Source organism: Aotus nancymaae, unplaced genomic scaffold (assembly GCF_030222135.1).
Source record: "Aotus nancymaae isolate 86718 unplaced genomic scaffold, 86718_ANA_hifiasm-v0.15.2.pri h1tg000059l, whole genome shotgun sequence".
NCBI classification, from domain to species: domain Eukaryota; kingdom Metazoa; phylum Chordata; class Mammalia; order Primates; family Aotidae; genus Aotus; species Aotus nancymaae.
Window position 1 is genome coordinate 58,719,304 of NW_026988473.1, and position 19,248 is coordinate 58,738,551.

A 19,248-nucleotide genomic window follows, 5' to 3' on the forward strand; every position below is an offset into this window, starting at 1 on the left:
CCTGCCCTCCTGCCTTAGCAACATAGCAAGACCCTGTCTCAAAGAAAAAAAAAAAAAGATTTCCAGTGGTGTTTTTTTTTTTTTTTTGCTACACTATTATCATTTTTTCTTCTTTCTTTTGAAATGTTATATGATGTTTGAAGAAGTGCCCACTTTTAGCAAGTGTTGGCACATCTCTTTCTAGAACCAGAAAGTAAGTACAGAATCTTTTAGTACATCTTTAAGATGTACAGGAAACAGGTATGGTATTAAGGAGAAGGAAACATTCTCAGTAGAATGTTTAAATTTTAACTATATGAGGGAAGAACAGTTAATTTATAGTTTGTTCAAAATCCAAGAACATTAGATATGGTTGTTGTCTCCTTTTGCTATTCATAACTACCCAGATGAGGAGAAACAGTTTTATCAAATAATGTGCTTCTCAAAGAAAAGAACACACTTGGAGAATTCAAAACATGACCAAATTCAGTTAGAATAGCAGGTTACTCAGGTTATTTCTGCAATGTGCTCTTTCTCCTTGTCTTATTGATGAGGGTCAGGATCAGTAGTTTTTTTGTTTGTTTTTTGTTTTCTTTAAGTTCTGGGGTACGTGTGGTACATGTGCAGATCTTGCAGGATTGTTACATAGGTATACACATGCCATGGTGGTTTGACGCCTCCATCCCCCCATCACCTACATTAGGTATTTTCCCTAATGTTATCCCTCGCCAATCTCCTCAGCCCCTGCTATCCCTCCCTTAGCCCCCAAGCCCCCAGTAGACCCCTATATATAATTGTATTTATGGTTTAAATATTAATAAAATCATTTAAATACGACTTGAAAGCCAAATTAAGGAATTCTTCAGAAGCAGCTGCAACTATTGTCTCTACTATAAAGTAAAATATTTTGTTAAAAATATGTGAAGAGTGAGACTTTTAATAAATTAGAATAGCTTTTTTTTTCTGCTTATGAATGTAAGCAGAATTATGCATTTCTGTTAATTGGGGAAAAAAATTCAGGTTATCAAGAAGTTCTAAAGCAGAAAGGAAAAATCACCAGCAATCCTGCCATTTAATTAACATGTTTAAATGTTTATTAAAAATTTAAGGTTTAAGACTTTTTGAAAAATAGAATTATGAGTACATGATGTATGCCACTTTTACTGCCCTTTTAAAATTTAGCATATCACATGAAGCTTTCTATATTAATACAGATCTATGTCAACATTTTAATGGCTATCTAGACTTATAGAAAATATTGTAATATATCACATATATGCCACTATTTTCCCTAAATCCAAAATCAGAGTCAGAAATAACTTTTAAAAATGTAATATGTAAAAAAGATTCCATAAGATTTAAAAAATACCCATCTCTAGCCAAATTTGTTTAAAACCTCACTAGTAATCTGCTTTCATTGATGACTGTTCCTCTAAAATTGCAAAACTTTGTTAACATTTTTCTAGATTTAAATGAGGGTTTAAGGTCTCATTTGCTGTTTACATTTGAGAGAAAACTTTTTTGTTTATCTCAAACTTTTTAAAAAATGCAGGTGTTCAACAAGTCATAATACAGATGTTGTAGATATTTAACCCTAAGCTGAGAAACAGTAGTGTGATTAAGAGCTGACTGCTTGAGTTCTAGTGTGAATTTGGGCAACCTATTTGAGTTCTCCATGTCTTAGTTTGCTGGTCTGTAAAATAGACACCATAGCACCAAACTTACAGAGTTATTGTAAAATAGTCCATAGTAATCTGTATATAAGTATTACTTATTAAAATTTAGTAATTGGAATTCTAAAATATCTAGCACAAAGTAATTCCTACTGTTGCTGGCATTTTTATTTGCTGCCTTCGTTTGGGTAAGAAATGGAAAACTGTCAAAAAGTCATAGTTGGAGGCTGGCAAGTTACTGATATGAAACACAAATGAATTCTCAATTTTCTTGAATTTGGACATTGAAGATGTATTTTGCCTTTTCACAATTGATGACTTGGAGCTCTTTTGGCTTCCTATAAGCAAGTGGCCCCCTCTTATTCAGCCTTTCAGCTTGGCAGCTAAACATATGACTGATAAAATATCTGCTGTTTCAATTGATGTGTAAACTTGGATGCCTGTATTCATTTCATATGCATATCTACAAAACGCATGTAATAATTTAAAACCTGTATTGAAGTAATTTTAAATATCTTATTACATAAGGAGAAAAATGGTAAAATACTGTTTTGGCATAAATATTTAGATGTGCTTAATTCTAAATCTAACATTTAATTTGAAAGTGGTCTAGAATTTGAAGTGAAGAGAACATGGTGTCATAAATGAGATTTCTTTAAAATTCTGAATCATAAAAGCAAGTCAGATGCTTTGGTACTATTTATATGATTTATCAAGTAAAAATTAGCCTTGTATGCAAGAGAGCATTTGCTGTGAGTTCAGGATGCCATAAATGGGAGCTGAGAGTAGTTCTTTTACCCCAATACATTGTTTTTGTGGACACCATCAGCAGTAGTCACCAGTTAGCCTCTATAGAAGCCATAGGTATTAGTGCCAAGTGAGAGTCTAGGAAACAGAGGATACATATAGAGCATCAATTGTTGTAGACACTGAAGTAAATTGAAATGTTATGACACCAGTTAGATTATCTAACTAGTTTATGTTCTGAGTCAATGGTTCTGAAGCAGTGGTCTCCACCTTTTTTACCAGCTTGTATTACATTCCTTTCGTGACCCCCATACAAATTTAAAGTATTTTAATAGCTCTATTTAGGAATAAGCTCCAGATATCAACAAAAAAATGTGTTCAGCCTTCTTATTAATATGGTGATATTTAAGCTGGGCACAGTGGTGCATGCCTGTAATCCCAGCTACTTGGGAGGCTGAGGCAGGAGGATCACTGGAGCTTGGGCAACATAGTGAGACTCTGTCTTTAAAAAGCAAAGAGGGTGATATTTATTAGATACAACCATATAGACTGTAAGTATCTGCTTTATTTGATTTTTAAAAATATATTGAAAATTAACTTGAAAGATTCCCATTATTAGCTCATGAATCCCCCTTAGAATCTAGGGTCCCACTCTGAGGACTGTTGGCTCAGAGGTAACCAGAACATGAGTAAAATGTTCATAACTCATAATTTACTGAGTGTTTCATGTGAATCATTTTATTTTATAAGAAGGACCTGTTACCCCTTGTCAAGAGAAAGATTAATTAAATACCATGAGATTCTATGGTTCTACAGCACCCCCAAATTATTTCTTTAGTCTACTATTATTGGATGATGGTCCATTTAACCAGTTGAGATAAGAAAATAAGAAAATTCTGGATATATAAGCTTCTAGTCTTCATATAAGCTTCTAAAGTACCATTGGGCAGCACACCTCCCATAAGCCTAACACCCATGGCACTGTCTGGTTGGTTACCTTTTATGGTGGAATTGAGATTACAGTGATTCCTCACAAAGCATGGAATAGTCACCACAGTAGTAGTAGATATGGTTTGTGTCAAGGAATATATTTGTTGGAGGGACCGCTTATAAAAATCAATTAGTCCAGGCCAGGTGTGGTAGCTTACACCTGTAATTCCAGCACTTCAGGAGGTAGAGGCGGGCGGATGGCCTGAGGTCAAGAGTTCGAGACCAGCCTGGCCAACGTGGCGAAACCTCGTTTCTACTAAAAAACACCTGTAATCCCAGCTACTTGGGAGGCTGAGGCAGGAGACTGGCTTGAACCAGGGAGGTGGAGGTTGCTGTGAGCCAAGATCGTGCCATTGTGTTCCAGCCTGGGCAACAGAGCGAGACTGTGTCTCAAAAAAATATTAATAATAAATAAAATAAAATAAATAAATTAGTCTAACCTCATCATTCACTTCAGTAGCATTCTGCTTCTAGTAAGCCCTACATGAGCAACTTTGTCATTTTTGATCAGGACTGTATCCTCTGCACTAAAAATTTGCCTAACGTATAGAATCTGATGCACTGTAAATATTTGCAGAACTGAGCTTATTGAACACAGACCCTGTATCTGCAACTCAAGTAGGGGAGTGGAAATCAAGGATTAAAAGAAGATCAAAATATCTGGGGGAAAAGGGATTTGAAAACAAGTAACTGAACACAAGTAATTTATATTAGAAGTCTATGATAGAGACTTGAGATATGTTCTGGGTGTTATGAAATGTATTTTAAAATGCCTTATTTGAAATAGTGTGGCATGTATATATGTTTTAGTCTATATTCTGAGAATGGCTAGTTAACATCTTAAGTACTAACAGGAAATATACACTCTGGAGTAGTTACTTAGCATGTGAAAGATTATAATCAGAACTTTCACTTCACAGGCTCCTATAAGCCCATGAATTATTTTAATCATCACCCAGCACCTGCAGTTTAACAGACATAACAGGTGTTATAAATGATCTTGAAATTTTTTATTTTTATAATATTCAACAGACAGAAAAGTGGGAAGAACAAAATGAACGTCCATATATTCATCACCTAGATCCAGTAATTATGTTGATAAACAATTATGAAGATAAATATTAATAATTTTTCATGAGGAAATAAGCATTCAAGCTATGTGGATTGGCAGTAAATACTGTACAGGCATTTTCTGCCCTTGCATGAAGAGAGTTAAGAATACAGTGAGAGAATGAAATTGGACCCATATCATGTACTATATACAGCAGGTCATCATTGTTCAACAATGATGTCATTTTGTTCAACATCATTTCATTATGACATCGATGAGAGAAAAAAATCACTTCCCAGCCAGGGCCACTGTCTGCGTGGAGTTTGCATGTTCTTCCCATATCTGTGTGGGTTTTTTTCTGGATACTCCGGTTTCCTCCCACATCCCAAAGATCTGCACATCAGGTGAAATGGCATGTCTACATTGTCCTAGTGAGTGAGTGGGTTTGTGTGTGAGTGTGCCCTGTGATGGAATGGTGTCCAGTCAAGGGTTGGTTTGGCTGCTGGAATAGGCTCTGGCCACCTGTAACCCTGAACTGGAATAAATAGATTAGAAAACAAGTGAATACATGATTACAAATTTTTGTAAAATAACAATTTGTGAAGTACATGATAATCATACAAATGGAGAACAATAAACTATGAAGTATGAGCCTAGCATATCTGTCACTGTTTTTGAACTGCTTGGTGGTAGGAGGTGCTCTTTGCAGTTTCTCTTTGCAAACATATATTCTTTGATTTAACCTACCACCACTGCAACCACTGTCAGCCACTGATTCACCAAAAATTGGGTAAATAATTATCTTGCTTGTTTTTATCTTTTCTTAAATGTGTGTGTAGCTCTCATTTATTTCAGTGTTTAATATTAGAAGTAGTTGGGTCTTTATTTAGAAGTTTGGTCATTTTTTTGTGAATGGAAATATGCCACAGGACTTTAACTCTTTTATGTCAGTTAGCCTGTGGTAAAATTGGTTTTATTATATGCTGTTTGCTTGAAGTTTGAGTTTCTGAGAACCTATCAATGATGTTCAGAAATGTGTGTCTAACAATGTCCAGAATATATAAAGAACTCTTGCCAATCTAACTAATAAGGTTAAAAAAAAAAAGAAGGACAAAAGATTTGAACAGACACCCCACAAAATGAGATATACTTTCATGCAGTGGTAGTAGGAGTATAAAATGGTATAACCATCACTGGAATGATGATAGAACCATCATTGGAAACATTTTGGCTGTTGTTCCATAAATTAAAACATACACTTACTATGTGATCTAGCAGTTCCACTTGTAGCTATTTAGCCAACCAAAACAAAAACACCTGTCCAAAAAAATGACATAAATGTCCATAGTAGATTTATTCATAATAGCCCAGAACTAAGTAACAACCCAAACTGTGGTTTATTCATACAATGGGTTTTATCTTATCCATATAAAGGAGTGTATTAATAGTAAACTCAATAACATAGATGAATCAGTCTAGAAGTATCATGCTGACAATGAAACTTGACATAAAGAAACACATGCTGCATATTTTTATAATAGGCAAAACTAATAACATATAGTAATCAGATTACTGTTGCTAAGTGGCTTGAGAGATTAATTGCTAATAGGTTCAAAAGGACTTTCTGGGGATGGTAGAAATGTTCTATATCTTGATTAGCGAAATGATTACATGGATATGTGTGTTCGACAAAACTCATTGAGCTATACATTCCATATGTGTCATATGTGTCATACTATATGTATGTTATGTCTTAACATAAAAAATCAATTCTAAGCACACTGAAAGGCCAAATAATAAGCTTGTTAAAGATAACATGGGAGAATATTCTCATGACCTTGGGGTAAGCAACATTTACAAATGTGATAGAAAAAGGACTACCTGTAAAATAAAAAGATTGATAAATTGAAATTGCATTAGAACCTTGTACATCTTGTCTTCTTCGAAAGAGTACAGTTGACCTTTGAATAACAGAAATTTGAGCTGCGTGAGTTCACTAACACACACATTTTTTTTTCAACACTACAGAATGAAAATACAGTATTCATGGAATGCAAAACCCACAGATACAGAGGGCCAACTTTTTATTTAGGTGGGTTTTGCAGGGCCTACTTTGAGACTTGAGTATGCATGGATTTTGGTATATGCGGAATCCTGGAACCAATCTCCCACATGTTCCGAGTGACAGCTGTACTAAGACAGTGAAAAAGGCAAGCTTCTGTGTGAGAAGGAAAAGGATACATGTGTATATATATATATATATACACACAAACACAAACACACACATACATACATATATGCATACATATGTATTTATATATTTTTTCCTGACAACTGCTTCATATCCAAAAAATATGAAGAACTCTTGCAAATTACTAGAGGAAAAACCATCTAAAAGAAAAAAGGGCAAAGATATTAACAGCCACTTGATAAAAGGATTTCCACATAATAAACACATAAAGCTGTTGTACATCTTTAGTCATTAGAGAAATGCAATTAAAATAATAATGCAATGCCCGTATATACACATTGGAATGGCTAAAGTAGACAAATAGTACTGAGTGTCAGCAAGGCTGGGAGCAACTGTCATTCTACACTGGGGAGGCAGGAGTGTAATTTGTACAACCAATTTGGAAAACTGTGGCTGCATGCCCATACCTTATGACTCAGCAGTTTCTGTTCTAAGATATACTCCAGAGAACAGTGTGTATACCAGCACACATATTCAATAATATTTTTAGCACCCAATTTATAAATAGCCAAAAATAAAAATTACTTAAATATCCACCAACAATAGGATGGTTAAATTGTTTTGTTGTCAAACAACAGAATACTATAAAGCAAAACAAGAAACAATAAACTGTACTTACATGGATGAATATCACAAGTAGAATGTTGAGTGAAGGCAGAAAGATTCAGTAACCATGTAAGACTGCACTTACATAAACTTGAGAAATAGGTAAAATGATTTTTTTGGTGTTAGAAGCCAGGCAGGATCATGGTTTCTACCATAGTTCACTCACTTTTGGGTGAGAGGTAAGCAGAAGGGGTCCTGGTAATAATAAACTGTTTCTTGATCTTGGTGGTGGTGAATGGATAATTTATCATGGCTTACACTAATTATTTGTATACTTTTCTGTGTGTATATTATACTTTGATTTTTAAATTTTTAGTTTTAGAAATTGAGGGAAAAGTAAAGGCATTTTCAGGAAAAAATTGCATAGTATTCCTGGTAGTGTGGCTGAGTATGAAATTAATGTACAGATGACAATAACTTTTCTCTAGTAATTAGCATCTGAAAATGGAAGCAGTAAAAATGATCTCATTTACAGTAGTGGAAGTTTTCATTCTATCTCCTTGTTTAGGGTCCTGCTGCTTTTTAGCTCTATGGCTTCTCTGTTGTCTCTGTTGCAGTACCTACCATGGGAATGTACTCAGGTTGTACAAGCCAATCAATGTGGAGTATTTAACACTCCATAGGGCACACTTTGGTCAGTGGGATGTGGGAGCCAATAGATACATCCTTCCTTTTTTCTCACCTCCGACTGACAGTCTTGAGATACATTTCATATACCTGTAGCCAACTAGTGGGCCAACTATTGTAGTATTTTATATTGGCCCTCTGTCTTTTTTGGTTATGCTGTTCTGTCCTTAACTTCTGCTCCCTGCTGAAGTATTCATGCCTTCTTAGACTGCTCAGGCCCTCACAACAAGGAATTATTACATAGGCCGGCATGTCAGTTGTGCTGAAGCTGAGAAACTGGTGTCTGAAGCCAATGGTTTGCTTTAAAATCCAAGTTCAGTATTTAATGTCTATGATTTGAGAGATAACCACCAAGTCTTAGTTTTTGTCTCTATGAAATAGTAATGATAAGTAAATATAAACAGAGTCCTTAAGGATTAAATGAGGGAAGTTTGATAAACTTAATGCGTAGAACATAGAACAGTTCAATAAACGACAGCAACTGATATTTTCATTCAAGTTTAAAATGCTACTTTCTGACTCTCCCATAGTCTTTTTCAGTATAAAAACTCTCTTCTAGAGACCAAGTTCTCAAATCCTTATAAATAACAACCAAAAGCAACGAAAACAAAGAAACAAAAACTTGTACCAACTCTATATTAAGAAAACACCAACATGCTTCATCTGAATATTTAAATGGATACTTTTTTTCACTTTTGTAAATTTTTAGCTAATGGTCTGTTAACAGTGACTCAGCATTGCAATGAAAAGGTTGTTTGCCAGCAACACAAGTACATGTCAAAAACTTTGAGAGCAGCAGTAAAGCTATTAGGAAGCGGGGCACAGTGGTTCACGCCTATAATAATAGCACTTTGGGAGGCGAGAGGATCATTTGACCTCAGGAGTTTGAGACCAGCCTGGGCAACATAGTGAGACCCTATCTCTATTTTTAAGAAAATAAATTATTTGGAGGCAGAAGGATACATTTATAAAACACTAGAAAAGCCAGAGAACATAGTATGTTAACACCATTAAGCACCAAATAAAATAACACTAAGATATATAAAACAGGAAATTTAGAATTTAGTTTTCTTAAAAATAGCAATATTTACCTACATATTGGAGGGGGCTATCCTGTGCATTTAGGATGTTTAGTAGCACATAGACTTTAGTCCCCCAGTGGTGACAATCAAAATTGTCTCCAGACTTGCCAAATGTTCTGGCAGGTTGGGGAGGGAGGCAGAATAATTCTTGGTTGAGAATTGTTGAGATAGACCTTGATTTGCATTCCATCCCCATGCCTATGGCATTGTGATTTTAAACATGTTACCTAACACTTAAATCTTAGTTTTCTTAAGTGAGATAATGTAGACATAGTGCTTGGCTCAGCACCCACACAGAGTTCAGTAGATGATCATTCCCATGATGCTAAAACCTGTTCTCTTTTGAACCATTGTGCTTCTGTATCCTCTGAAAGTAAACCACCCCTTTATATAGCTTGTAGTCAAGTTATTGAATAAGGTCTTCTCATCTAAGATCTTTAAAAGACCTTAAATCTTTTATGTGGGCAGTTAGTGTAGACTATAGTTTTGTTTTCTCCCCAGCTATGGATTTGCTTTCCCTCCCTCTGTGTTCCTGTTTGGGTTGGGCAGAGTTGGTAGTACTTTATTTTATTTTAACCTCTTCCTGGCACAGCACTGTGTTTGGTATTCTTTGCATATTCATAACCTCATGAATTAGACTAATATCTTAAAGATTTGTTCAGGCTTACAAAAATCAGACCTGTAGAAATTGGAAAGGTAAGACTTTGTTGTTGTTTATTGTTGTTATGGGTTTTTTTTTTTTTAACCCTGAGGCAACAACCTATCAAAAATATTTGTTTTTAGCTTAATTTCTTTCCATATGAATGATTAAAAATATTAGTAGCCTATAATGCTTTGCTATACATCATCTTATTTAAGTGTTATTAAAACTCTAGACATTGAAAAAGGAATAAAAGTAGAAATGAAGTATTGACGTACTGTGGGTACACAGCAAGACTCTGTTAATAAATACTGTTATATTGTTATCTCATTTACTCCTGCAGGGTAAGTAGCATTATTCCTCTTTTGGAGACAAGCAAATGATGCTTCATTTGCTCAAGGTTACCAAGGTTTTTATTCTAAAGCCCATGCTTGATAATGCCATGCCACCTCCCCAGAATAAAGAACATATTTCTCTGCCATAAATTTCTTTGTACAGCCAGGTGCAGTGGCTCATGCCTGTAATTCCAGCACTTAGGGAGACCGAGGCAGATGGATTGCTTGAGCCCTGGAGTTCAAGACTAGCCTAGGCAACATAGTGAGACCCCATCTCTACTATTATAAAATTAAAACAAAATTTCTTTTTAAACCATGTATCTTGACTTATCCCGTCATAACAGGATAAGAGCATAAAAATGTAGGACATTAGAACGGCATTGTCATTCTTTCTGTTGCTAAGGAGGCCTAGTCCAGCTTCTCTGGCTTTCTGTGGCCATCTCTGCTCTTCTCCTAGTCCAGTGCAGTTACATCCGGCTTATGGGAATAAGGAAGGTTTTCAGGCTTAGCCTTTTTTGGCTATGTGACTATACCTTATTTTTTGATAATGTGTATTATCTTAGCTTTTATGATTTTGTATTGCTTAAGAATGCAGAGCAGTTAAATCTTAAGCTCTAAAGAGTATGTTTGGCAAGGGCCAAGTAAAAGCAGATTTACTTAGAAATCAAGAGGGCTCTATAGCTGAAAAGAAAAATTAGTCTCAAAACTGCCGTGTGGTCTGTTTGTTGTAATAAACTACAGAGTAAAAGATGTTTTAAAGTTTATAGTTGCCTAAAACTCTACTCTGTCTGTGTAATTTATATTTTTAGCTGAGAGAAGAAAAGTTACAAGAGGAAAAACCCTCTGAAGATCAAATCCACAAGCTGTTACCAGAGGATACAGAAACAGGGAAAAGGAAAATGGATGAACAGAAAAAAAGAGATGAGCCATTAGTACTGAAAACAAATCTGGAACGTGTAAGTAAATCACCTTTTTAATGGACATCTGTCTCAAAAATCAGTGGTTAGCCCAGGTGAGCTGGACCCAAAAGACCTATGTTGGTGAACTGTGAGACCAGTAACAGTCATTGACTGTGCAGCTTAAGAGTAGTGAAGAACTTGTGTCCAGGCCGGAGATTGAGAAAATAATTTTTGAATGGGATATTGAGACTTGTGGGAAGATTAAGGAACAGTGGAAAAAGCAGGTGAGTGAGAGGAAAAACCTAGTATAGTTTACTACTTGTGATAAGATTTATATATATGTTGTTATTTTGACTTATGTGTTATTTGACATTTAAGTTTTGTACATTGTCTTCTGTCCTCAACTAGATTTTCTTAAAGTGTGTATTTTACTTTCCTTTATTCATTGTAATACCCTAAGCAGCACAATGTGGCTATAAGGTAGGTTTAGATACTTAATCTAAATTTAATTAGACTTCTAATTGAGCCAAATCTTGCCTGAGTTTCTTTCATTACTTATTTACCGAGTAAATTACTAGAAAAGGTTGCAAGTTGTGTATTTAACTTACTTAAGTAACCCCTTTTGGAGGATCCACTAATTATACGCAAATGGATAATTACAATTGAGTTTTATTTCTTCAGTATGTCATATTGGATTGGACATATATTGTTTGCTGTATGTTCTTAGCACATTTTTGGACTCCTTTCTTTCAGAATACTTTGTGATTCAGGCTTGTTAATATTTCAGGTTATCTTTCTAGTCAACTGGAATTGATAAAACTTTACCATATATAACTATAGGAAACATAGAGTGGCGGGGGGGAATCTCTGGATCAGAAGTCTACCCCTTACACAGGTCCCAGCATTGTAACTGTTGTACAATTTTGACCAAGTTACTTAATTTCTTTATGCTTCTGGGTTTATTTATTTTTATTTTTCTGAGGCAGGGTCTTGCTCTGTTGCCCAGGCTGGAGTGCAGTGGTGTAATCACAGTTCACTGCAGCCTCGACTTCCCAGGCTCAAGCAATCCTGCTACCTCAGCCTCCCAAGTAGCTGGGACTACAGGCTTATGCCACCACACCCAGCTCATTTTTGTATTTTTTATAGAGATAGGGTTTCACCATTTTGCCCACACTGGTTTTGAACTCCTGGGTTCAAGTGATCTGCTTGCACTGGCCTCCCAAAGTGCTGGGATTACAGGCGTGAGCCACTGCCTAGCTTTGGTTTTATTTTTGCAAAAAATGAAAGTTTTCCTGAAACTTAAAAGGGAAATTCTTTAAGCTTTCTTGGACAGTAATGTTTACTGAGTGCCACATACATTTGGAGCTTCTGATTCTAGTTGTAATTATTGCTATTTAATTATTATTAAAAACAATCACTGGGTTTCAGCCTTCCAAAAGGTCCACTTTACAGGCATGAAGTGCTTGTGTACTCTTAATGCTTTGAACATTAGGAACCACAGAGGGCAACAAAGACTGCTACTAAAAAGGCTATAATTTAGCTAGGAAAGGTAGAATAAGCTCTGTGATGGTCTTATGCATGTAGTATGCTGTGGTCTGTAGTTTCTGAAGACTGCAGCTCTACCTCTTCATACTGACAGTTCTGCTGCCCATTAGGGTCCTCAGGCAGAACAACCCAGAAGGATAAAGTAGTCTGCTAGAGAGTGCTTACCCCGAACTATGGTCCTTTGATAGAAATAACCTGCTGTTCCTAAGTCATGCCAAGACTGGGAAATTTCTCTAATTATTTTTTCATTTGCCACTACCATTTTTGAAATAGAAATCAAGTGCATCCACCTAATTTTAATCTTAAAAGGAATCAGAAAGTACAAATTCTGATTTGTTTCTTGGCAACAGCCAGTTTTAGAAACGCGTTGAATAAAATCTGACCTATGAACGTGTCAAGTTTTAGATTTTTGTGGTTTTTGCCTTGTTTTCTGTTTGCTTTTATAGTTTTTATTTACTTATTTGGAGACAGGGTCTTGCTCTGTTGCTGAAGCTGGAGTGCAGTTGCACAGTCATGGCTCACTACAGTTTTGACCTCCCAGGCTCAAGCAATCCTCTCGCCTCAGCCTCCCAAGTAGGTGGGACCACAGGTGTATACCACCATGGCTGGGCAGCTTTTATTTTATTTTTGTTATTTTGTAGAGAAGAGGGTGTCCCTGTGTTGCCAGGCTTGTCTCAAACTCCTGGGCTCAAGGGATCCTCCCACCTTGGCTTTCCAAAGTGCGGGATTACAGGCATAAGCCAGTGTGCCTGGGCTGCTTTTATATTTTTGAAGATTTTTAAGTGGCTCTAATTTAAGAGTTTTTGGTGTTGAGCAAATAATTCCATTTAGTTTGGCCAAGACTACATTCATATTGAGACCCAAAAGAATCTGAAGAAAGCTGACTAAAGGATTATTTTTTTATATAGAAACTATTGTGGTTAGAGCGAGACTGATCATCACTTTCCTGTCCTTAAAAACTTTAGCGACATCTTTTCCTGTGAAATTAAAAGAGGACTCTTTACTCCAACATTTAGGTCCTCAGTGTGATTCTAGCTTGTCTTTTTATCCTTGCTTATACCCCAAAACTCTAAGGAGTATATATTTGCTTTCCACTAAATGCACACACTCTGCTTTCCCTTTTCAAGGTCTTTGCTCTTGCATTTACTTCTCATTGAAATGCCATCCAGCTGAACTGTGAGAAGGCTATTTATCTCTCCATGTCCAGTTCAAAAGCTGTCACATTCATGAAGCCTATAGGGATTCCTCCTCTGTTTCTCCACTCCCATCAGCCACTCTCCCAAACCCTCACTTTGTAACTTTTACAAGAGTTCTCTCATTTTCCTTTCCATCATGGTTTTTTGTGTGTTTCTGTTTCTCTACTAGATTGTAAGTTTGTTGAGTATAGGAAATGCCTTACCCATTTAAAAAATCTCCTGTAGTACCCTGCACATTGGAAGCGTTTGATACATGTTTATGAAATTAAATTTGAATGGAAGAAGGAAGGAGCTTACTCTAGGAGCAGATTATCATCTGTTATTTTTTTAAGAATGGAAATAAAATGGGCACAATGTTTAATTTTTTATAATTTGTTATGGTACATTTAATCCAATAATAATGCAGATTATTAGAAAACAATTTGATACAGCAGTTATACTAAAGATTGTAAAGCAAAAAGTGAAAAATTATTTGTCATCCCACAACCTAGAAATGATCCCTATAAACGTTTTGGTACATATCCTTATAGACTTCTTTTTTAAGAACATGTAAATACATACCATATATTGTTTTTCTTTTCAGAAAATGTAACCTAGTATACATACTGTTTTGTTGTTGTTGTTGTTTTTGAGATAGAATCTTGCTCTGTTACCCAGACTGGAGTGCAGTGGTGCTATCTCGGCTCACTGCAACCTCCGCCTCCCGGGTTCAAGCTACTCTCCTGCCTCAGCCTCTCGAGTAGCTGGGACTACAGGCATGTGCCACCATACCCAGTTAATTTTTGTATTTTTAGTAGAGACGAGGTTTCACCATGTTGGCCAGGATGGTCTCCATCTCTTGACCTCATGATCCGTCCACCTCAGCCTCCCAAGGTGCTGGGATTATAGGTGTGAGCCACCATACCTGGCCTGTTTTTTTGTGTAAATAAAGAATCTGGTGATCATTATCCAGTGGTCTCCTGATATTCTGGACTGTAGAATTTAAGTAATTTTTTTTTTTTTTATTTTGCTATCTTAAACACCATTGTGATGGAATCTACTTGTCTCTCTCTCTCTCTTTTTTTTTAAATTAGTTCCTTAAAATAAATTACTAGAAGTAAAATGACCAGGTCAAAAGGAGTGTTTCTTTTTAACATTTTTGGTGTTTATTACACAGTTGCCCTCCAGAAGGTTTATATTTCTTAGAGATTTATTATGCTTCCACCAGTAGTATATGAGGAGTACTAAACTAATTTCCCCACACGTTGCCAACTTTGAATATTATCATTCTTTTACTTTTTTTCGGCACAACATTGTTTTAGATGCCACTGCAAGGATTTAATTTATGCATGCTTTGTACAACTTTAGGAATCCATAATAGTGCTTTGGGGCTTATTTTTATCAAAGATGAAAGATGAGGGGTAAATATTGGGAATAGAAATGTAGATGAGTAGGATAGCTTTTGTCTAAACAATTAGTTATTTATTTGTAATGTAATTTATTTTGCAATAATTGAAAGGAACTTGGCATATATCTATTATAAAACTGAATTGTTCTTAAAAGATTAATAATTTTGAAGTTAATACAAATAAAATCTATCTTTTTGAGCACTTAGTTATTAGCTAATATACTCTAGGTGTTTTTAATGGCTTCTCACAATCTGTATAGTAGACAGAGCAATCTTTATTTTACAGATAAGGAAACTGAGGCTCAGAAAGATAAGGCAACTAACCCACAGTGACAGGGATAGCTAACTGAGCTGGGATTTGCATACTTTTTACTTGGTACTGAATCAATTATGAAGAGAGGCTTATATAGACAGAAATTGCCATTATTTATTCCCTGTTGAGTCTATTGGTATCAAAGCTTTTCTTTTTTCTAGAGTTGAGAAGAGAATATTATAAAATTTGATAATGGGTTAGTACTATTAAAGTTTCTTCATTGCATATTTTGTACAACAGGGTTCTCTGAGGAACAATACTCTACAAAATTGAAAGGCCTCTCTGTAAATTGCAATTCTTCAAATCTCTCTCAAAGGCCAACTGTTAGGAAATATAGTCTATTGTGTTGCTGTGCCTATCAGCCTAGAGAATAACAAAGCAATTCAGGAATGCAGGGTACTCGGAGCCATATGATCCATATGATGCCTTGCGTGCTTACATCTACAAGTCTCACTTTGATAATCATTTGATCATTAGATAACTGGTTGATCTAATCAGTTGATTAGACAGTTTTTATTTACACACTATATAATGGATTGGAAATTTTTTAAAAAGAGGGCCACTTGCTCTCACAGGGCTCATAGCATAAAGCAGAATAGACCCCTAAATAGGAAGCTACATTTCATTGTGATTAGTTGCTATCCATTAAAAGAAAAAGACTCTCATGTTGAATAATGAGGCAAAACTTCATTGTATTATATGTAGAAGACATACCTATAAAACGTTTCTAATGTAATTGGAAAGACTCTAAAAAGGGATTCCAAAGTAAAACAAAGATAAATGAATGGATATAAACAAGATGGAAAAACTAACTCTAGGATAATTTGGAAGCCTTTGCAGAAAAAGTGGCATTTTATATGACTCTGAAAGGCCAATGAGTATTTTGTAGGCAGAGAGTGCAGACGAAATTTTAGACAAAGGGTGTAGCATATCCGAAAGAGTAGGTAGAGGTCTTGAAAGACTGTGGTACACGTGGAGAGTAAAAAGTAGTTTGGTTGTACTAGAGCTCAGAGAGTTCCATGTGTGGGAACTGGTGGGGGGAAAAGCCATGAAAGGTTAGGTCTAGTTTGTGAAGGTTATAGTATCAGGCTGAGGCATTTAGACTTTACCCCGAAGTTACTAGCAGTTAAGCAGGGGAGTGATGGGGTTCTGTGTGCTAGAAAGATAATTCTTGGTGGTATGGAGGGTATTAGAGAGAAGAAAGTCTGAAGAGAATGAGACCAGTAAGACAATTATTGCAGTAGTCCAGGCAAAAGATGATAAGAATCTAAGGTAAGGCAGTTACAATGAATATAAATGGGAAGAGTTAGATCTGAGAGACATTTTAGAAGTAGAATAGACTAGAATAGAATAAAGTGGAAATAGCATGGAGACAATTTGGAGACTAATGCTCTTAATTTAAGAACCAGTTTTATCCATTTATTAACCCTGTAATTCCAGGCAAATTAACTACTCTGAGCCTCAGTTTGCTATCTGTAAAAGACAGATAATCATCCCTGTTTTTAATGGGAGTGATGTAAACAGTAAATGAAATAAAATATTTAAAAGTGTTGGAGTACCTAAAGCTGCTATCCAAATGTTACCATGAATTAGAAGTAAGGGACAGAAATAGATAGCATTTAGTTTTCTAGATTGGTTGATGATGGGGCTTACAGAAGAGAAATATAGTGAGTTTGATTTTGGATATATTTGATTTGAACTACATTTGAGATTGGTATCTCCAGGAGGCTGCTGGAAACTTACGTTGGAGCTCACAGAGAAGCAAGATTTGAACCTATAGCTAGAGTAGATCTTCCTTGGGACTCCAAATGGACAGTGTTGTCTCTCTTGTCTCCCTGCCAGTGTCCTGCACGTCTCTCAGATTCAGAGAATGAAGAACCTTCTCGAGGCCAGATGACACAGACACATCGCTCGGCATTTGTTTCCAAGAACAACTCCTACTCCCTAGCTTTCCTGGCAGGGTAAGAGACTGATGATGAATTCAGTCAGGGTTCTTTGGTTTTGGGGTATGAAGTAAAAGGGACTGGAGGAGCAAAGGTATTCATTGTAGCTACTTCGGTGGGAAGGTGGAAGGGGAGAAAAGAGGTAGGAATTGGTTTTCAAATATGGACTAGGGAGACAGGGCTGACCTGAAATTTTCAAAAAAAGTAATATTTACCCATTTCTGACATCCTCAGGGTAGGATTGTGCTAACTGCTGTACTGCCAAGTGTGACCCTTTTATTTTGGGAGGAAACAACAAAGTCTTCTTCAGTCTGACAATATCCATGGACTCTCCCTCTGGACTTTAAAGTTCTTAGGAGGAAGTGAGGCCAGAACTGATTTTCTTTTCAATGCCTAGACCTAAAATATATCTTTATAGGTTTCAAGAGGGCAAACTGAAAAGTTTTCGAGACCCTTGCCAAGGAAAGTCTTGATCCTTTAGACTTTGTAGGCCCTGGAAAGAAAGGAAGAAGAAATTTGGATAGATGATGGGTGCTAGAAGGATAATGAAGGACTAGGAGGAAGAAAGGAAAGATGAATAGATAGAAGGGAGCAAGGAAGGGAAGGGAAGAAGAAATGGAGGAAGGAAGGAAGGAGTCATGCATACATTCATTCAGCAGACATCTTGTGAACTGCTGCTACATGCGATGCTCTGTTTTAATATACACATGTAAAGATACAATCTGTTTTTTTTTGTTGTTGTTGTTGTTTTTTCTGAGACAGTATCTCACTCTGTTACCCAGGCTGGAGTATAGTTGGGTAGTCATGGTTCACTGTAGCCTCAATCTCCTGGGCTCAAGCAATCCTCCCATTTCAGCCTCCTGAATAGCTGAGACCATAGGTGTGTGCCACCATGCCTGGCTAATTTTTGAGAATTTTTTTTTATAGACAAATTACTGCCTGTGTTGCCCAGGCTGGTCTTGAACTCCTGGGTTCAAGCAGTCCTCATGCTTAAGCCTCCCAAAGTGCTGGGATTATAGGTGTGAGCCACTGTGTCTGACCAAAGACACAATATTTACCCCAGTTCATTTTCTTTTTTGCTTAAAGCTCTAGGGTTCAGCCCTTCCTTCCCATCAGTATTATTTAGTAGATCTCTCTCTCTGGCTGCTCCTGTGAATACACAACCGGACCTTTTCTTTTTTTTCTTTCTTTTTTTTTTTTTGAGACAGGATCTCTCTCTCTGTTGCCTAAGCTGGGGTGTAGTGGTGTGATCATAGCTCACTGCAGCCTTGCCATCCTGGGTTCAGGCAATCTTCCTTCTGAGCCTCCTGAGTAGCTGGGACTGCAGGCATGTGCCACCATGCCCAGCTAATTTTGTTTTCTGTATTTTGTATGGAGATGGGATGTCACCATGTTCCCCAGGCTGGTCTGGAACTCCTGGGCTCAAGAGATCCACCTGCCTCAGCTTCCTGAAGGGCTGGGATTATAGGCGTGAGCCACTGTGCCTGTCCACACCTAGATAGACCCTTTCTATCATAAGGCTTTTACTGCTAGTTACTCATAAGTATGACAAAAAGAAGCTACCAAAGTTTAAAAATATTATAAAATGCTTACTATTATGATCCTTTGTGTGGTTTTAATTTCAGAATCTTTTTTTGTATATGTTCTTTGAGAGTAGTCTGATTTTCCTGTTATTTCTGAGAGTAAAACTCACTGAATCTCCCTTTCCCTTAAATGCTTCCCCTTCTCTAGGTAATGACAGCTCTTTTCCCAAGAAAGTACCTCCCAGAATATTTATTCACTCATTTGACATTTGTTAAATGGCCACTGTAGCATAGCCACTTAGGCTTGCTTGATGTAAACAGGGCCCAGTAAGTAAGCCAACGTCCTTTCTTCTATTCATGATGAAGATGGGACTCTTGCATTGTATGAACTTGAACTATAGATGCCTTCTAAAGTTAAAAAAAAAAAAAAATCAAGATTGCTTGACTAAGAATTGTCAGCT

At 36.4% G+C, this 19,248-nt stretch overlaps 1 protein-coding gene across 1 annotated transcript in view; it reads left to right on the forward strand.

Moving 5' to 3' along the window:
- RNF169 (ring finger protein 169) overlaps positions 1 to 19,248 on the forward strand; it is a 103,757-nt gene that overhangs the window by 42,465 nt on the left and 42,044 nt on the right. The window contains exons 3-4 of the mRNA XM_021671804.2: positions 10,791 to 10,937; positions 17,164 to 17,282. Coding sequence (XP_021527479.2) covers positions 10,791 to 10,937; positions 17,164 to 17,282 — 266 coding nt within the window. The remainder of the gene's footprint in view (positions 1 to 10,790; positions 10,938 to 17,163; positions 17,283 to 19,248) is intronic.